The sequence below is a fragment of the Phragmites australis genome, chromosome 10, assembly GCF_958298935.1.
Source record: "Phragmites australis chromosome 10, lpPhrAust1.1, whole genome shotgun sequence".
NCBI classification, from domain to species: Eukaryota; Viridiplantae; Streptophyta; class Magnoliopsida; order Poales; family Poaceae; genus Phragmites; species Phragmites australis.
The window spans coordinates 2,192,974-2,210,931 of record NC_084930.1 but is presented as its reverse complement, the minus strand read 5'-3'; the positions used below and the strand labels follow the sequence as shown (position 1 = coordinate 2,210,931).

Sequence of the window (17,958 nt, the reverse complement as noted above, 5' to 3'; positions counted from 1 at the left end):
AAAGCTGAAACCAACTTCTTATAAAATGAAAAAAAAAAAACGGAGAGAAGCTGAAACCAACTTCACCAAGAGAGTAAGAGTGCTCCGGAACCACAGATGCTGGGAAAATATGCCGAGATCACACGGCTATACGTGGTACGAATTTGCAGTTGCAGAAGTTATTACATGGTGAATGTAGCTAGACATTACAAATTCTTTTGGGAGAAGCGGGTCAGGTCTGCGTTCTGAACTTATGGCCACTCTTGCTATTTCGAAATACCAAGTGACCTTGTAAGTGCAGCTTCACCAGAGGTAGCACTAGATAGTGATCTTGGTCTGCAGCAACCGGCTCTAGCAGGGAAACATCACCTGCTACAGGGATGCGACCAGGGGTGTGCGAGCTCCAAATTTGCAGCCGGTTTCTCTCTCACTCAACACTGTTCACAGAGACTGCCATGTAGACTTGGAGGAGTAGAAGAGTAAGAAATAGAGTAGCTGTTAAAGATATAATAATATTAGATAATATTGTAATAGTGATATAAAAGATAAATTTTTAAGTATCTGCTGGAGATAGACTAAACAAACCATATCTTATTTTCATCAGGGGCACTGCTCCCTTTGCTTCAAAGGTTGGCCTCTTCTTTTTACTGTTTTTTTCTCCTTCTTGGTGAAATCGTGCAAGTGTAAATTCTTAGATGAAAAGGTGTAGGAACAGGAGAGCTTATTGTTACGACAAGTCATCAAAGTTGTTTCCTGAAGTCAATCCGTCGACGATCTTTACAAAAAGGGCCAAAATAGCACACCATGTGAATTCCACAAGGCTTGTATAGGAAAAACGTATGGCTTTACAAGGAAAAAATATACACATTATATGATCCGTATATCACACATGTCTGAGTCTGTGAGGCACATCAATCAGGTATTCTTCTCCAGGACAGATAATGCCGGTGTAAGAAAGTTGTTAGCCTTGTCTGGCAGATGAGCCACCTGAAAATTCACAGCGTATTATCAAAAACGAAAAATGAACAAGAAAGAACAATTTATGTCTTGATTGGAACATGAAAATCCATCAATTTTAGATTTCAGTCGTAACTTGCAAGTTCGTACAGCTCGTTCCCTTGGTCAGCAACGTACTCGTAGCAGACCTAATTGAGTACGTAGTAACAAGTTAGTCACTGAATAACTGCAGATTTATTGTCAGATAGAAAAGCATCGTCATACATGAAAGAGAGCAGAAGAATAAATCTTACATCAAAACTTTTGTTTCTCCCAGTGGAATCATGCAACGCTTTGACACAATTATCTGCTACATCAGCACAGCCGATACCCTACATAAAAAAAGTTAAAAGATACATATAGTATTCCATATAACATATGATCCGCATGATATGGCATCACACAAGTAACTATAGTTCATGATGTTTCACCTGAGAGATTGTGTTCCCTTGATCAAAGATCAATGCACGCTGACCACCAGGTTCTTCCTGAAAACAAAATGATCGCCATGGTCGTGCACCCAGTTTCAATGAAACACATACAATACTAAGAAAGTAACAACTAGCATCTGCTCTCATAATTCTGCTTCAGAAGTACGATTTGATACATTGTGTATATATTGATTGTCCAAAAATAAGAAGGAAATAGCTTGCTACTATGCCAAAATAAGAATTGCTAGAAACTTCAATGATGTTAGTATGTGTGTTAGTGTGACATACCTGCAGTGGGCCGGGGCGAACAATTGTATATCCAAGGCCTGACCTCCTCAATGCATCCTCTCCAGCCTAGAAGAATATCAAGATCATTAACGATTTGATGAACATTTGAATCAGATAAACATAGAGGATTTAGGTGGTTATGCAAAGTAAAACCTTCTTGGCTTTGAGAACCTGTTCTCTTCTGTTAGGTTCGATTCCAGAACCTGCGCATGAGACCAGTATGAAGTCTGTTTCTTGACCAGTCTGCGAAAAATCAAAGAGATATGCTTATAAATACACTGAAATAGAGAGGAGAAATCAATCATGAAAAAGGGTAATATTACTGCTAAATGATCAGATGGAAATGTTGAAGATATCTCAGTAAAAAGGACTTGGTTTCAACAATAATGAGAAAAGAAAAGAAAAGAAAAAGTAGCTAAGCCATGTGAAAGTTAATCAATCTAGGTATAACTTACAGGTAAAATCAATCTAGGTATAACTTACAGGTAAAGCTTTGATGTACTCCAATATTAGCTCAAAGTTTCAGGGGTCACTAGCATTTTGAGATCCATCATCAGGTCTCTGCATGATACATTAGTAGCTAAGACACCTATTTCATGCCATAGCCAAGAAATCTACATTTACAGTCTGACAGTGATGATGGAAAGTAATTCAACAAATTTCACTAACCTGCCTTTTTGGTTCGAACCTAATGGTTAGTGTATGCACGAGAAAAGGGTCTAGAGGAGGATCTTGTGGGTTTACTGGCCAAAAAGCTGAAAAAGGCACTCTTACCTGCAGAAAACAAACATAAAAATGATTAAATACTACATGTTTCGATTGCTTGCCATTCGACAGAAGCAGCTAGTATAGTAAGTTAATGAACAATACTTACCCTACAAAAGCCTACTTTTGTATTCATCCGAGCAAAATAGTTCTTGCTCTGCTATGTGTCAGCCAGTGGACCAGTCTCAAGAATAACAACAGATGATCTTCCATTTCCACCCACTGAAAGAAGTAAACCGTCATACCTTTATGCATAGAAAGACAGGAATGGCATGACACATTCTGACAGAGTTCATTGTGATGCACAAAGATTTGACAACCCTGGAGAAGCTGTTAAGCAAAATATAAGAGCTGCAGCAGATACCTGTCTAGGGTGGAACCCGAAGGAAGAGACAGCATTTTCGATATTTCAACATATCCACCTCTTGTGAAAATAGATCCTTAAAAAAAAGGAGGATTCATAAGAAATCTAAGACATGCAAACAAAAACCAGCTGGGAAGAAGGCCCTAAAAGTTACACAACAGTGATTGCTACCTGAGAAAACGGCCTGCCGGGCTTCTGAAAATTCAAATGATGCATCGATGCCTTCATTGAATCTAGAATCAAGGGTATTTGGGAAATAAGATCCCTGGCGCATCTCCTAACCATTCAAGGACTTAGCAGATTTGAATTTTGCAATCAGGAGTTTGCTCTTGCTACTTTTACCAGCCCTGAGCTGAGACAACTCATTGTAGTAATCCTGAGAGTAAAGCGAATCTCAGTGATGAACTTTCCATGAGGAGAGATAATTCTCAAAATCATTAACACCAATAGTTGGTAACTTGAGAAAATAAAGGTTAGAACGATTACCTGGAAAGCATTGCTAGCATTCCTTACTCCTTGGTTATCAACCCTATTTAGGTCTCCCGTGATAGTTGAGCGTGCAGTTGCACAATAGATAATCTTGCTGAAGCCTGATACAGCTGATTTGACAGTTGCAGGATCACCAACATCACCAACAACAATATCTACGGACCTTGGGAGCATATCTAGCACTTCAGGGTCGTTTCTTCTAACTAAAGCTTGTTATGATCAGAGAAAGTTATGTCCAACTTTTACTAGTTTCTCAAAAACAAGAAAGATAAGAAGTTTTAAGTATAGTAACAACAATTATAACTGCACTAATTATATGATAAATGGGTCAAACATTGAGCAGCGGGTATCCACCAATTGACAATTTTTTAGATTTTTTTTTTTCAAACAGAAATTAAGGAGCATGCTTTTCTGCTAACATTGGTTGTTTTCCATGAGCCAATTAGCAGTATCAATCATCTTGTCATTTCATCAAGTTTTTGTATTCTTCATTTCCTATGGTAGAGTACTACAAGTGTATCTAACTATCCATATTACACATCGGATACAATGCTTCATTCATTTCAGATTTCAAACTCTAGAATTTCAGCTTGTAATGATGGGAGGGACAACTAAATGCGGGCATGATCTAAACTCAACTAAGGGCATCTCCAACAATGCCAAATCAGCTAGCTATAAAAGTACACGTCATCATTTATCCTACGTGGAGGACAAGAGAGATAAAAGACTAGCTACTAACTAGTAGATAGTTTGTGGCGGATTCCAAAAGGCGTGCAAGCTTTTATAGCCCTATTACATGTTGTCTATTGTACTGTCTATTAGTCACATGAACAATCTTATAGTTAACAAGCTGACTATATTGTTGGAGACGCCCTAATTAGGCTAGCAATGACTATTATACAAAGTCGACATCTTGAGCATATTAGCAACTTCAGATGTTGAAAACATGGAGCAAAATCTGGATAGAGGCATTAATAAAATGAAACATGAAAAAGTCTTACAAATGGTAGAAACAAGCTATAAAAAATGAAATACTAAATAAGAATCATTTATGTTTGCCTTCCTAATCCAATGACTACGCTTTGATCCAGCAATCGCCAAGGATAAGAGCGAAGAGCGGCGCGTCAAGAGCAAAACGAATTACACGTCTCAGACGAAGAGGGTGAGGTTTAAGTGCAGCATATTGCCGTTGCAGCTAGGCCTGTGAGAGATTCAGAGGCGCTGGAAGATGGAAGAAACGCCGGGGACAGGCGTATTGCGTGTTGATTCTCTCTTAGCTAGAAAAGCCCCAGCCGTGGCTTACATAGGGAGCACAGCACCAAGATGAACGGCCAGGAGATAATCACAGAGATAAAAATAGTAACAACTTTCCTTTTACATCGCTAACTACCTTATCTCCTGGCCCCTTCTATCTTTGGTGCACACACTACACGTTTACAATCCATGCACGCTACACATCACTTTGTATTCTAACACTCCCCCTCAATTGAAACTTCCTAAGTTGAGATTGTTCTTAAACATCTCCAATTTTCGCACAGCCAACGGCTTGGTAAAACCATCTGCAATTTGATCTCTTGTAGAAATGTATTCAATATCAAGTAGCCTTCTTGCTACTCGTTCACGAACAAAATGATAATCTACCTCTATGTGCTTTGTTCTAGCATGAAAGACAGGATTTGCTGAAAGATACTTAGCTCCAATATTGTCACACCACAATTTTGCTGTTCTTGGCGCTTGAATGCCCAACTCATATAATAGAGTTTGTATCCACATTACCTCAGCAGTGGCATTAGCAACTGCTTTGTATTCAGCTTCTGTACTTGATCTTGATACCGTAGATTGTTTCCTGGCACTCCAAGAAATGAGATTAGATCCTAGAAACACGGCAAATCCTCCAGTTGATCGCCTGTCATCTTGATCTCCTACCCAATCTGCATCTGAGAATGCACTTACAAGAAGAGAGGATGACTTACAAATTTTAAGTCCAATCTCCAAAGTATGTTTGAGATACCTTAGTATCCTTTTTACTGCAGCCCAGTGGATAGTAGTAGGTGCATGCAAGTATTGGCAAACCTTGTTTACAGCAAAGGAAATATCTGGCCGAGTTAAGGTCAAATACTGCAAGCCTCCTACAATGCTCCTGTATGCCGTAGCATCTTTGGGACCAAGAGGATCACCTTTATGAGCAGATAATTTTTCTGAGATAGACAATGGTGAGCTAACCGGTTTGCACTCCATCATATTAGCACGCTGCAACACATCTTTAGTATATTTTTCTTGTGTTAACAGAATCCCATTGTTTATCTTCTTGACCTCTATACCAAGAAAGAAGTGCAGATCCCCTAGATCCTTGAGTGCAAATTCCTTTCCCAAATCCTGTAACAGACATGCTGTGGCTTCCTGGGTAGAGCTAGCAACAATTATGTCATCAACATAAATAAGGATAAACATAGTGATTGAGCCTTTATGATAATAAAACAGAGATGTATCAGCCTTTGACGCTTTAAAGCCCAACTGACACAACTTATTACTCAGCCGTGAATACCACGCTCTTGGTGCTTGTTTGAGCCCATATAAGGCCTTATCAAGCTTGCAGATATACCCATTCCGTGACTTGTCCTCATAGCCAGGTGGTTGTTTCATATACACATCTTCTTCTAAATACCCATGAAGAAAGGCATTCTGAACATCTAATTGACGTAGACTCCACCCTCTAGAGACAGCAACAGATAGAATAGTCCTGATAGTGGCTGGTTTCACAACTGGACTGAAAGTGCCCTCATAATCAATACCATAACGTTGTCTAAATCCCTTTGCTACCAGCCTGGCTTTGTATCTATCCAGACTCCCATCAGATTTTCGTTTGACTTTATATACCCATTTACAGTCAATGACATTGATACCTTTCTTTGGTGGGACTAAATGCCAAGTTTTATTATTAATCAAGGCATTATATTCTGCATCCATAGCTAATGTCCAATCTCTACTGTTCAATGCTTCATCAAGAGACTGTGGTTCACCAGATGCTGTGAAACATCCATACCTGACCGTGCCGTCTGTATAGACTTTAGGCTTACGAATACCATCACGAAGTCGAGTCCTTGGTAGTGTAGGAGCCTCCGTTGCAGCCGCAGAAGATCCATCCGCAGCAGTACTGACGGCACCAGCGCCAGATCCCCCTGTGCCTGCGACAGGATGGGATGATGGGGCTGCCACAGTCGAGGCAGCAGGGCATACCGCGTCGGAGACGGGACGCGTGACCCCGCCTGGTTGGCACGCGCCAGACGACGGCGAGGCGGCACGCAACATGGCATCCACCGGGGGCGGGAGGTGGGAGGAAACGGGGTCCGCCGGGGCAGCAATGTCCGCATCGCCTCCTGCAGCGCCGTTTGGCATCAATCCCGGAGCAGAGTCGGCAGGATTTGACACCGGATCTTCATCAGGTTCCGCGCTGGGAGGCAAAGAGCTCCCCCTGTTATCACATGCTGCATGCTCACCATCAGTAGCAGAGTTAATGGAATCAAGCACTTGATCAACTAACTGTTCCGTCCCAAGAGAATGCACAAGGCCAGGTGGAAGGAGTGCAATTTCTGCACGGAGGCGGGCGCCTGCGTTGGAGTGCAAACTAGAGAAGGGAAAAACCTCTTCATCAAAGATTACATCCCTAGAAATATATACTCGTCCGGATTGAATGTCAAGGCATTTATAACCCTTGTGTAGGCTACTATAACCAAGAAAGACACACCGCTTAGAACGGAGTTCAAGTTTATGACGATTGTAGGGTCGGAGATTGGGCCAACATGCACAACCAAAGGTGCGAAAAAAAGAGTACTCCGGTCTTTGTTGGAGTAAGCGTTCAAAAGGTGTATGATTATCAATGACTTTGCTAGGCAGGCGATTAATAAGAAACGCGGCAGCCATGAAAGCTTCGTCCCAAAATTTCAGTGGCATTGATGCATGGGCTAGAAGAGACAACCCAACCTCAACTATGTGACGATGTTTACGTTCAATAACCCCGTTTTGTTGATGTGCATGGGGACATGATACATGATGAAGGATGCCGACTTGGGGAAAAAAAACTATTTAATTTTTGATATTCTCCGCCCCAATCAGTTTGCATAGCAAGAATTTTTTTATCAAATTGTCGCTCAACCATTCTTTGGAATTCATGAAACTTTTGGAATACTTCAGATTTATACTTAAGGAAATAAATCCATGTAAAACGACTGAAATCATCAACAAAGCTGACATAGTAACGTTTTCTCCCAACAGATTCAACTGCAGGGCCCCAGACATCTGAATGGATAAGTTCCAAAGGAAAACTAGTTGAGCTAACAGATCTACTATAAGGTAACTGATGACTTTTTGCTTGCTGGCAAGCATCACAAACTGATTTCTTATTGGACTCGGAAGAACAAGAAAGATTATTACTGTCTACGACTCTGGTAACAATGGGAAGAGAAGGATGGCCTAGACGATTATGCCATCTAGACACGGTTGGCTTGTCAACTGCATTCGCCTGCTTTACTGGAGAATCGGTAGGAAGGGGATACAATCCACGACGACATGGTCCTTTAAGAATCGTTTTCTTCGTAGCCTGATCCTTGATAAGAAAAAAATCAGGATGAAACTCAAGAAAAGCAGAGTTGTCTTTAGCAAGACGATGAACGGAGACCAGATTTTTTGCAGCTTTAGGAACATGAAGGACATTGTTAAGATGTAAACTACGGGATTGAGTTGGAACAGTAGTATGACCAACGTGTTTGATTTCCATACCTGAACCAGACGCAGTGTGAATCTGGTCATTGCCATGATACTTCTCCCTCATCGTCAACTTGTTCAGTTCACTTGTGACATGATCCGTTGCTCCCGTGTCGGTGTACCAGTTGGTGTCGTCATTGTAGGCGTGCATGGCGATGGCGGCGTTGACATGGCGCTCTTCTGGGACATAGTTTTCATCAAACCGATGCCAGCACCGAGTCGCCCTATGCCCCGTCTTGAAGCAGATCTGACAGAACGGTGGATCATCAGACCCACTCGTCACATCAGGTCGTTGCTGTCGCCCTCCGTTGCGCTGTTGCGGTGCGCCCCTTCCACGGCCGCGCACCTGGCTGCGCCCGTGCTGACCACGGCCACGGGCAGTGCCCGAGCCACGGTTCCCATTGCCACGCCCACGGTTTGCCACGTGAGCATAGGAGCCGCCGTCTTGCAGCTCCAATCTGGTCTCGAAACTGAGCAATTGGGCATATAGCTCAGGGATCGAGATGGGATCGGTCCTAGCGGTGACCGACGTCACCACTGGGTTGTAGTCGGCATCAAGACCATTGCAGATGTGCGCCGCCAGTTCTTCATCATCCAGAGATTTACCAACAGCAGCCATCTCGTCTGCAAAACCTTTCATCTTGGCAACATAATCCGTAATCGACATGTTACCTTTCTTCGTAGTGGTGAGGGCAAGCCTCACATTCATTGTCTTGGCGCGGGTCTGCGCGGAGAACATCTTCTCCACGGTCGACCATGCTTGTTCCGCCGTCTCTGCAGCGACGATTTGCGCCTGAACTTCCTTCCCCGCGCTCGAGAGGATGAGCCCAAGGATCTGTTGATCCCGAGCATACCACACCTCAAACGCTGGGTTAGGATTGGTAACAGTCGTGCCGTCCGTCTTCTTCTCGACGATCTCAGCATCGGGGGCCTTGGCCTTGCCATTGATATGCCCCTCGTAGCGAGCACCGCGGATCGCGGCGAGGACCTGCGCTCTCCATAGCGCATGGTTGTTTTTGGATAGCTTCTCGGTCACTTGGAAACCGAAGAAGGGATTTGTGGTGGTGCTTGAACTCATCGCCATGGAAACCTAGGCTCTGATACCATGTGAGAGATTCAGAGGCGCTGGAAGATGGAAGAAACGCCGGGGACAGGCGTATTGCGTGTTGATTCTCTCTTAGCTAGAAAAGCCCCAGCCGTGGCTTACATAGGGAGCACAGCACCAAGATGAACGGCCAGGAGATAATCACAGAGATAAAAATAGTAACAACTTTCCTTTTACATCGCTAACTACCTTATCTCCTGGCCCCTTCTATCTTTGGTGCACACACTACACGTTTACAATCCATGCACGCTACACATCACTTTGTATTCTAACAAGGCCAACTAGGAAACGCCCTTCCAAATTGAATAGTGCACAATATTTGGGTCGAATCAGGCCCATTGAAAGCTCATGTCCGTCTAATATTTGGCTCGTTTTAGTCCATGTTGTCATGCATAGGAGGTGAATTTCTAGGTGAAAGGAAGAGAAGGCAATTAGACCGGTCAATGGGATTGCTAACGAGTAAAATGCGGTGTGGGAATGTTGTGCTATTAGTCCATACTAGTAATTGTGCATGTGCGACACGCACGAGCAATTATATAACTACGGTTTCTAAATTATATGGACACCTATTATATTTTGAGTTAACGTAAATCAAGTAACCGAATATGACGATGTATGTTTTGAGAACAAATCAAGTTGCGCAATAATACAACTTGTGAAATATAAGATAATCAAATAGCTCATTATAACCAACAAAAAATAGCACCATCAATTGTAGGAACCATGTGCCAGGTCTTCTAAACCCTGCATTCAATCTAGAGTCTCGAAACCCTGCATCTTCTAGTAGAAACCTACCACTTCTAATGTGTCTGTAGTAATGTCAACGGTCTACAAACAACGGACCAAGTTGTATTGATCCCAATACAAAGACTCAGAGCCACAAATGTACTTGGATACGCTTATTCCACTGAAGTTGTCACTGAAATGCTTCGACATAAATAATGTCAAGTTACTGACGTTATTCACCCTGCCCCACTCTAGCCTCCAATCTAGAAGATTTCACTTGTAGATCATGCTGCTATAGGTAAAGTGTCGTCCCCTGTAGAACATGTTCACCATGGCGTCACCATATGTAGCTCACCATTCGATTCTAGATAGCTACGATGGCTGAGCTGCGGAGGTGGCGACAGTGATGACACCAACTTCGCGGTCGGGGTTACATCGGTGGCAATGTTGCTACAGATAGAGATATCTCCGGTGCAGTCAATTACCAAGAAGCTTTTGTTGCAGTGTACGATAGAGTACACAGAGCATTCCAGGCAGGTGTCGAACAACGTCCACACATTGTCGACCCTGACCTGTCAAATATTTGGCTCGTTTTAGTCCATGTTGTCATACACAGGAGGTGAATTTCTAGGTGAAAGGGAAATGAGGCAATTAGACCGGTCAATGGGATTGCTAATGAGTAAAATGAGGTGTAGGAATGTTGTGCTATTAATCCATAAACTACCACACGGGTCATATGACATTGTGAGTAAGTGGACGTTAAAAAGAGAGCGTTGTATTAGAGACGGCCATGAGATTGTTTGGTTTGCGGCTCACGAAACCTGTACCCAATATTGATAATCTCTACTACTTAAAACGTTTGCAATGCATCCTTTCGTCTGCCCCAGTCGGACGATCGTCCGCTCCTCCCCCGTCCGATCAGTCCCGCGCACCCGCGCTCCTCATCGCCCGTCCAACAGCTCCCGCCCGGCAATCACGCTACACCCTTCCCCACCACGCCCGTCGCGTCTCCTCATCGCGCGTCCAACAGATCCTGCCCGGCAATCACGCGCCACCCTTCCCCACCACGCCCGTCGCACCTCCTCATCGCCCGTCCACCGCCGCCACTCTGCGCGCCCTCCCCCCACGCTTGTCGCGCCGCCGCTCCCATCCCACCTCGACGCCGCACCGCTCCAAGCTAGCTGTCGTGGCCGCCCGTCGTCTGCCGCGATCGAGCGTCGATGCTACGCCCCTCCTTCGCGGCATCGTTCCGACGCCCCTCCTTCGCGGCGGCGACCTCCCCCTCTTGTCTCATGTGAGCGATTCTCCGAGGGACATGTTCACCGGACTCTCTCCGCCCGAAGCTATTCGTGTCGCCGTCAGGTCTCCACGCCGCCCCACATCGCCGGACTCAACTCCGCCCGAAGCAGCCGAACCAGCCGGGATCCCTCGCTTTCGCCACCGCTTCCTATTTCCTCCCCTAAGCTGCTGCTAGGATGTTGTCCCTGAATCGCATCTCATTCCCGCAGCCGTCGCCATCTCGCCTCTCACCTGCCCACAGGCCGGGTGGCGTCCTGACCAGGTGCAGCAACGCCGTCGCCTCGCCCAGAAGATCTTCGGCGCCATCAAGCTCCAGCTCAGGAGGTTCCTCCTAATAGCGGTGAGCTATTCTTACTTTCAGGACCAGGATGCAAGCTAAAGGAGGGATCTCCATCTCGACTTCACGCAGTGGCCACAGGCCACAGCACTTCAACTTGCAATTCAAACTGCACAAGGATTTCAGATGCCCTCCTTCCATTTCTTCTCTGATTGTCAGATGCTTGTCAACGCTGTAAAAGCTGCCGATCCAATTGACAGCCCTGGACATTCGAGAAAATAATTTTGTGTGCCCTCATGAAGGTTGTGGAAAGGTAATCACCATAATCTGTCCATTGTGTAATTCATTTCGTGATTTGAGCAGAGTTTTTTTTTTCATGTATGAATGATTCTACATGTTTTCTCATTTCTTACGTATACTGTGAATGCTCACAGCCTGTTTGATTAATTGCTCAGGAGAATTTACATTTGTCAGTACCATTCCTATATATTGGCCAAATACAAATGGAATTATTTCGCGTTACAAAATCTACATATCTAGAAAATACATACATCTAAACAAGCCACCTGAGATTGATGCTTCCTGACATACCGATCACCCAAATGTCCAGGTGAGTTCGCACTTTCATTTTTTATGCCTTTAGCTTTTGAGGCAAACTGAACATTCTGATCGAATCATATTCTTTACGCTCATGCCTAGGTATTGACTTCATTTAAAAAAACAACAGTTACGACTTTGCGTTTCCGTATTCATGTGAGATTGACATTTAAACAAAAACCGTGTTGACTATTGGTATCTAAGTACGTAGTGCATCTACGTGCAGGAGCCTCCCTGAAAACCTTTGAGAATTGCTGAAAACTATGCAAGCTAAAGAGCTGCCCCCTTTTGTTCACTACGAAGATGAGGACATCTTCCTGACATTTGAGGAGTCAAGACTCAAGAGCAATGATCGATAACACCATCATCCAAGAGCTATACGTATTTGCAGTTCTCTTTGAGTCTTTGATTCAGTCGTTCAACAGCTTGGTTAACTGCATGGGTTGTAGGCAAAGAGAAGACTGAATTTTGGCTTCTACGATGGGTTAACTGAACATGCATGTCCTGGAAGCAAGTGCAATCCTGCACTGGCATTATATATGCATATAATTCTGAGTCAAGCTCAGTCTTAGCAGAACAGATAATTAGTTTTTTATTTACTTTGGCGTATATGGAAGAGTAGACATGACTATCTGTTCAAAATTATATACATAGTTCTTACTCAAGTTCAGTCTCAGCAGGACAAAGCATTCATTTTTCATTTACTGATTGTGGTTTATATGGAAGGCTAGAGATGACTATTTGTTCAAAAATAAAGAGCAAATGTTGTTTATGAAGCTAAAGCCTCTCATGGTAGAATTTTTCGTTATGCACGATTAATATTTCTCCTCTTTTATTCAATTCATAAGGAGCTTAAAGCTCTGCTATCATGTTTAAATTGAGGGAAGAGACCAGAACTACCATCCAAGAGCGGGACAAACTACGGAAAGAGATGGTAAAATTTGAACTGCACATTCGTGTACACCATAACTCAAGCTTGAAAGAACAACTCAGCTCTCCGTGTTGTTCCTTTGACTTTGGCATGGGGCTGCCATGTTTTGCTTTCATCTGTCCATTTAAGTCAAGTGACAGCCACCTGATGCAAAATTTTGTCGAATACATCCAGGTCATTAGTACTGTCTGCACATGGTCTTCCAGCTTACCATAGCCAAACAGTCCCTACCAGTGTTGGGCCGTTGGCCAATTCCCATCTAGAGGAAAGCACCTCTTATTCTAACTTTTTAACAATAACTAAAACCTGTAGAGTTCTGTTGCTGACATCCAATAAATTGGCATTGTGGTTAGAATTCACAACCCCAAATAAATGGCTACTTGACAAGTTGGCATCATGTTTTATGTTCAATGGTGACTGCTAACATCTGAGCCAAATAGAAATCTATGAACTGCGAAGTTGATTGGCACCCAAATGTTAATGTATAGTTTGTGCTTGTAGTTAGGTAAATTGACGTGCCTAATACAGAATAAAGCTCTGCTATCATATTTGAATTTATTATCACGAGTCTCAACTATGAGTACATAATTTCACAGTACCTCACATATAATCTTGCCATATGCTTGATGTCATCTTGTGCAATTTTTGTTTCCGTTGTAACGCACGGGCACTCAACTAGTATCAGTAAATTTTGGCAACTATTTGGATTTCATACTAGAATTTTTTTTGGCTGGGTAGCCAAAGGTGCATGTGATGAGGTGGCAACATGCCACTGGCTGCAAGTGCTTTAACAAACTTCGAACCTTTATATTTTCTAAATATTTCATTTAACCGTAATTTTCATTTAAACCATTATATTTCTTATCTACGATACAAAATACATATTATATTAAATTATTTGATAACATATGAAGTCTACATATCATACTCAGTAATATTGGCGAGTTTGACAAGGTTACCACATTCCGAACGCCATTTTCTTGCCGGTTTAGATGCTGCCCAAGAATTTTAGTATGGTCACACTCCGAAGGCCATTGTTTCGCCTTGATTTGGCAATGTCTAAGTATCGGTAATGCCAATTTTTGGCATGGAAACGAACCAAACAGCCCCGTAATCTGAAATTCCCCACCCCTGTCCTTCTTCCTCCAAATCTCCTGCTCCTCTGACCTCGCCCTAGATTGCTCTCTCTTCTAGTCTATACCGCCCTACCGAGACAGGGAGATGCGGAGGCCGTCGCCTTCGCCGACTCCGGCGAGGGGCCCGGCGGCCGCCGCCGCCGCCGCCGCCGCCGTGGTGATCCTTCCGGCAATCTTCCCCGGGCTCTTCTCCCCGCTGGGCCATGCCTTCCCTTCCCTCTTCTCGGTAACGAATAAACGAAAAGTTCAGTTCTTTTTAGATTATTTTCTTTTGTGGTGACATGCAATTTCGTAGCCAGTGTGATGTTAGGACCGTTCTGGAAAACAATTGAATTGTGTGAACTACTATGTTAAGAGCTGGATTCTTTTGACGGATACCATTGTGCCCTTCTATGTCCAAAAGGATCTTTTTCGTGGTATGGAATGAAGTGCGTACTGGATTACTCAGCTTGATCACTAAGTTGATAGCATTATGCTCACTATGTGTGAACTCAGATTGCAATAGAACTATGTTTCCAGTGAATTATTCTATAATGTTATATTTATACGACATTTACATGTGCGGATTTTTTCCTATCTTTTGCAGGAATGGAATACCCCTAAGCCAATGCATCCTTCTCTTTTAAATGAGGCTCTGCAATGGGCAATTGTGAGTACATACAAGTCGGATGAAAACTAAAATGGTTATGCTGGAGGGTATTTTAACTTTTGTTTTTGTACAGCCAGATGAACAGAAGAGAGAGCTCTGGTCACCCTTGCCATATCAGGGGTGGAAACCATGCTTGAAACCATCAATTGCTCATGGTAATTTACTGATATTTCATGATTATGAAACATCATGCCTCTTCCTGTCATTGAAATCGATTTCTCAAGTACCTTTTTCTGTAAATGATAGCATTGCCTCTGGAGCCAAGCGGATACATCCAGGTATTTCTTGATGGCGGACTGAACCAGCAAAGAATGGGGGTACACTCTTCTATCTATTGATATTACGATATGAGAACTTGATATAGCTTGCTGAATGAGGCTTTAGATTATCCAGCTCTTTATTTTTGTTCTGTAGATATGTGACGCAGTTGCAGTTGCAAAGATTCTTAATGCTACTCTTGTGATCCCACATCTTGAAGTAAACCCTGTTTGGAAAGACTCAAGGTGCCTCTGGAGTTTGAGTCTACTATATTTCATGTTCACCTGTTGAATGGAAGTAAGCTCTTTAGTTGTACATTTTTTCTGTTGCAGCTCATTTGAAGAAATTTTTGACGTCGATCACTTTATCAACACCTTAAAAGATGAAGTTTCTGTCATCAAAGTGCTTCCAAAAGAATTTTCATGGAGCACAAGAGAGTACTATGGAACAGGCATCCGTGCTACAAGAATAAAAACTGCACCTCTTCATGCCTCAGCAAATTGGTATCTGGAGAATGTCAGTCCTATCCTGCAAAGGTTTGTAAAAATTGAATTTTCAGTGTCTCTATTTGTTATGCATGTGTTTTGACTTGCTGAAATTTTTCATATAGTCATCTTTCCAGAAGTTTCTGAAATGATTGAATTAAGTGATGGTTTGTAATGGCCTTCTTATTGATAGCTACTTGACACATTGCATTTTTAGATTACTAAGATAATAGTTTTGCCGTCCTTCTCATTGATAGCTACTTGACACATTGCATAAGATTACTAAAAGAATAGTTTTGCCAGGTCGGTGTCCAGGCTTAGGTCTATCTGTATGTACGTGACATCTTATCGTCATTTGATTTCATGAGTTGGTTACTATATGAGGATAATTCTTTACTGGCAATCTTATCTACCTGCTGTGTCACTGCTAGCTATGGCATTGCTGCCATTGCCCCCTTTTCTCACCGCCTTGCATTTGATGATTTGCCTGCGGATATTCAACGCTTGCGTTGTAAAGTTAACTTCCAAGCTCTAGTTTTTCGGCCTCACATTATCTCACTGGGGGAGACTCTTGTGAAGCGCTTGAGGTATCCAGTCCAGGGGCATTCCAAAGAATTAATCCATCAAGTAGTAGAAGAAAGCACAAATCAAGCTGGAAAATATGCAGTTTTGCATCTCCGTTTTGATAAGGTAAGTAGAAGAAAAACTTCTGCAGTATCGGATGGTGTATGTGTATTTCTGTGCACTTCAAAGAATTTCTGCTCTGGAACATCTCAAACTGACCATTATATTTTCAGGATATGGCTGCACATTCTGCTTGTGACTTTGGAGGTGGCAGAGCTGAAAAAATGGCTCTGGCTAAATACAGGCAGGTTATCTGGCAAGGGAGGGTATTAAATTCACAGCTAACTGATGAGGAGCTTCGAAACACAGGACGCTGCCCGTTGACTCCAGAAGAGATTGGGCTGTTGCTCGTAGCCCTTGGCTTTGACAGCAGAACTCGACTCTATCTTGCTTCTCACAAGGTTTGACTCTTCTGTGCACTAACTTCATTTTGGGGATATCAGGATGTTCTAACATATATCACCTATTAAGGTATATGGTGGGGAAGCCAGGATTTCTAGCTTGCGCAAACTTTTCCCTCTGATGGTGGACAAGAGAAGCCTTGCATCTGAAGATGAACTTGCTAATTTTGAAGGGAAGGCTTCTGTACTGGGAGCTCTTGACTATTATATCAGCATGCATAGCGATATTTTCATCTCTGCATCGCCTGGGAATATGCATAATGCAATGGTAAGTTCTCATGGTTTCTGTATTTGCTAGATTACTCTTTGTTTTCGTGGTCTTGACTAGAACAATTGGTCTTTTTAGTTGGCTCACCGAACCTATGAGAACTTGAAGACCATAAGGCCAAATATGGCATTGCTTGGCCGCATCTTTGTGAACAAGAGCATGGAGTGGTCAGAGTTTCAGCAGGCTGTACAGGCAGGGCACAAAGGTAGATACGGGCAAATCAGGCTGAGGAAGCCGAAGCAATCAATCTATACTTATCCCGCAACAGATTGTATGTGCCAAGAGTAGCAGGCTAAATTTCATATCAAAGATGAGGTTCTGCTTGGCAAGAAGCTTAGAGGAGAGGAAGAGAATGCTTTGGATTGAGGGGTATTTTAGGAAGTAAAAGTTGTATCCATACCCAAACCAAGTGTATGCCAAACATAGGAATGAGATTAAATGTTTGTATCCTTATCCCAAACCCACCTCTTCATATCCCATCTCATACCTACCCCAAACCCAATGCCTATCCAAACTCCATAAAGATTTCTGCTTGATCACCAGCTAAATAGCTAATGTTGCAATGCCATTCCTAATACTGGCATTTGCTTGCTCAATTGGATATGGAAATTGCCAATTGTTTCTGAAGTTCTCATTTAGCTCATCAATTGAATCTTAGCTTACACGAGATTGACCTTTATCCTCCAAGGAATCCAATCCTGTTCCAGTTTCCATGTGAATGTTGTAGATTTTGAGACTGATGTTTATATACTGTGCAGATGTAACTAACTGGAATTCTTGGTTGTGACCAGTGATAGCAACATCTGAATTTCCACTTTCTACTGTTCTGCTTCTACATCTATTTAATTCCATCCAGGTTTCTTCAGTTCTACTTTATTATCTGCCATCACCAAATCAAATTCCAGACAAACTTTAAACGATATCTGTTCGCGTTCCATGCTTAAGACAGTTGATAAATATTGTGGCGAATTCAGCTTCATCTGGGAGCTAGCTGTGGATCCCACATTCTGCACACAGGTATAGGTTGCACATTTTGCGTTTTCTCACACATGCCCCTTCCTATTTGTCACGTTGTGATGTAGTGTTTGTTAGGAGGATCATCGATCAATACACAGGCTAAGGGGACGTG

At 42.9% G+C, this 17,958-nt stretch overlaps 1 protein-coding gene, 1 non-coding gene and 1 pseudogene across 3 annotated transcripts; 1 reads left to right on the top strand and 2 right to left on the bottom strand.

The window, feature by feature from the left end:
• Positions 1 to 894: 894 nt before the first annotated feature.
• Positions 895 to 3,771, bottom strand: LOC133931094 (protein HIGH CHLOROPHYLL FLUORESCENCE PHENOTYPE 173, chloroplastic-like; annotated as a pseudogene).
• A 4,764-nt stretch (positions 3,772 to 8,535) lies between these two features.
• LOC133883778 (small nucleolar RNA Z247) lies at positions 8,536 to 8,674 on the bottom strand. The gene has a single exon (XR_009902987.1). It is a non-coding gene; the product is annotated as a small nucleolar RNA Z247 (small nucleolar RNA).
• A 5,316-nt stretch (positions 8,675 to 13,990) lies between these two features.
• On the top strand, positions 13,991 to 17,700 carry LOC133931431 (O-fucosyltransferase 39-like). Of its 2 annotated transcripts, XM_062378306.1 has the most exons (10): positions 13,991 to 14,370; positions 14,731 to 14,793; positions 14,867 to 14,948; positions 15,040 to 15,110; positions 15,208 to 15,296; positions 15,384 to 15,587; positions 15,968 to 16,226; positions 16,334 to 16,561; positions 16,632 to 16,829; positions 16,908 to 17,700. In XM_062378306.1, exons 1-10 carry the CDS (start codon positions 14,230 to 14,232, stop codon positions 17,115 to 17,117), a joined length of 1,545 nt encoding a protein of 514 aa, XP_062234290.1. In that variant the 5' UTR covers positions 13,991 to 14,229; the 3' UTR covers positions 17,118 to 17,700. The 2 variants fall into 2 exon arrangements, with proteins under 2 accessions (XP_062234290.1, XP_062234291.1); XM_062378307.1 differs by lacking the exon at positions 13,991 to 14,370 and having other exon boundaries at positions 14,735 to 14,793; positions 14,871 to 14,948.
• The last annotated feature ends 258 nt before the right edge of the window (positions 17,701 to 17,958 follow it).

Coding starts and splice junctions, on each gene's coding strand:
- LOC133931431 (XM_062378306.1), top strand. CDS start 14,230: ATGCGGAGGCCGTCGCCTTCGCCGACTCCGGCGAGGGGCCCGGCGGCC. Junction 14,371..14,730: donor CCTTCCCTTCCCTCTTCTCG/GTAACGAATAAA, acceptor TATCTTTTGCAG/GAATGGAATACCCCTAAGCC. Junction 14,949..15,039: donor GAAACCATCAATTGCTCATG/GTAATTTACTGA, acceptor TGTAAATGATAG/CATTGCCTCTGGAGCCAAGC.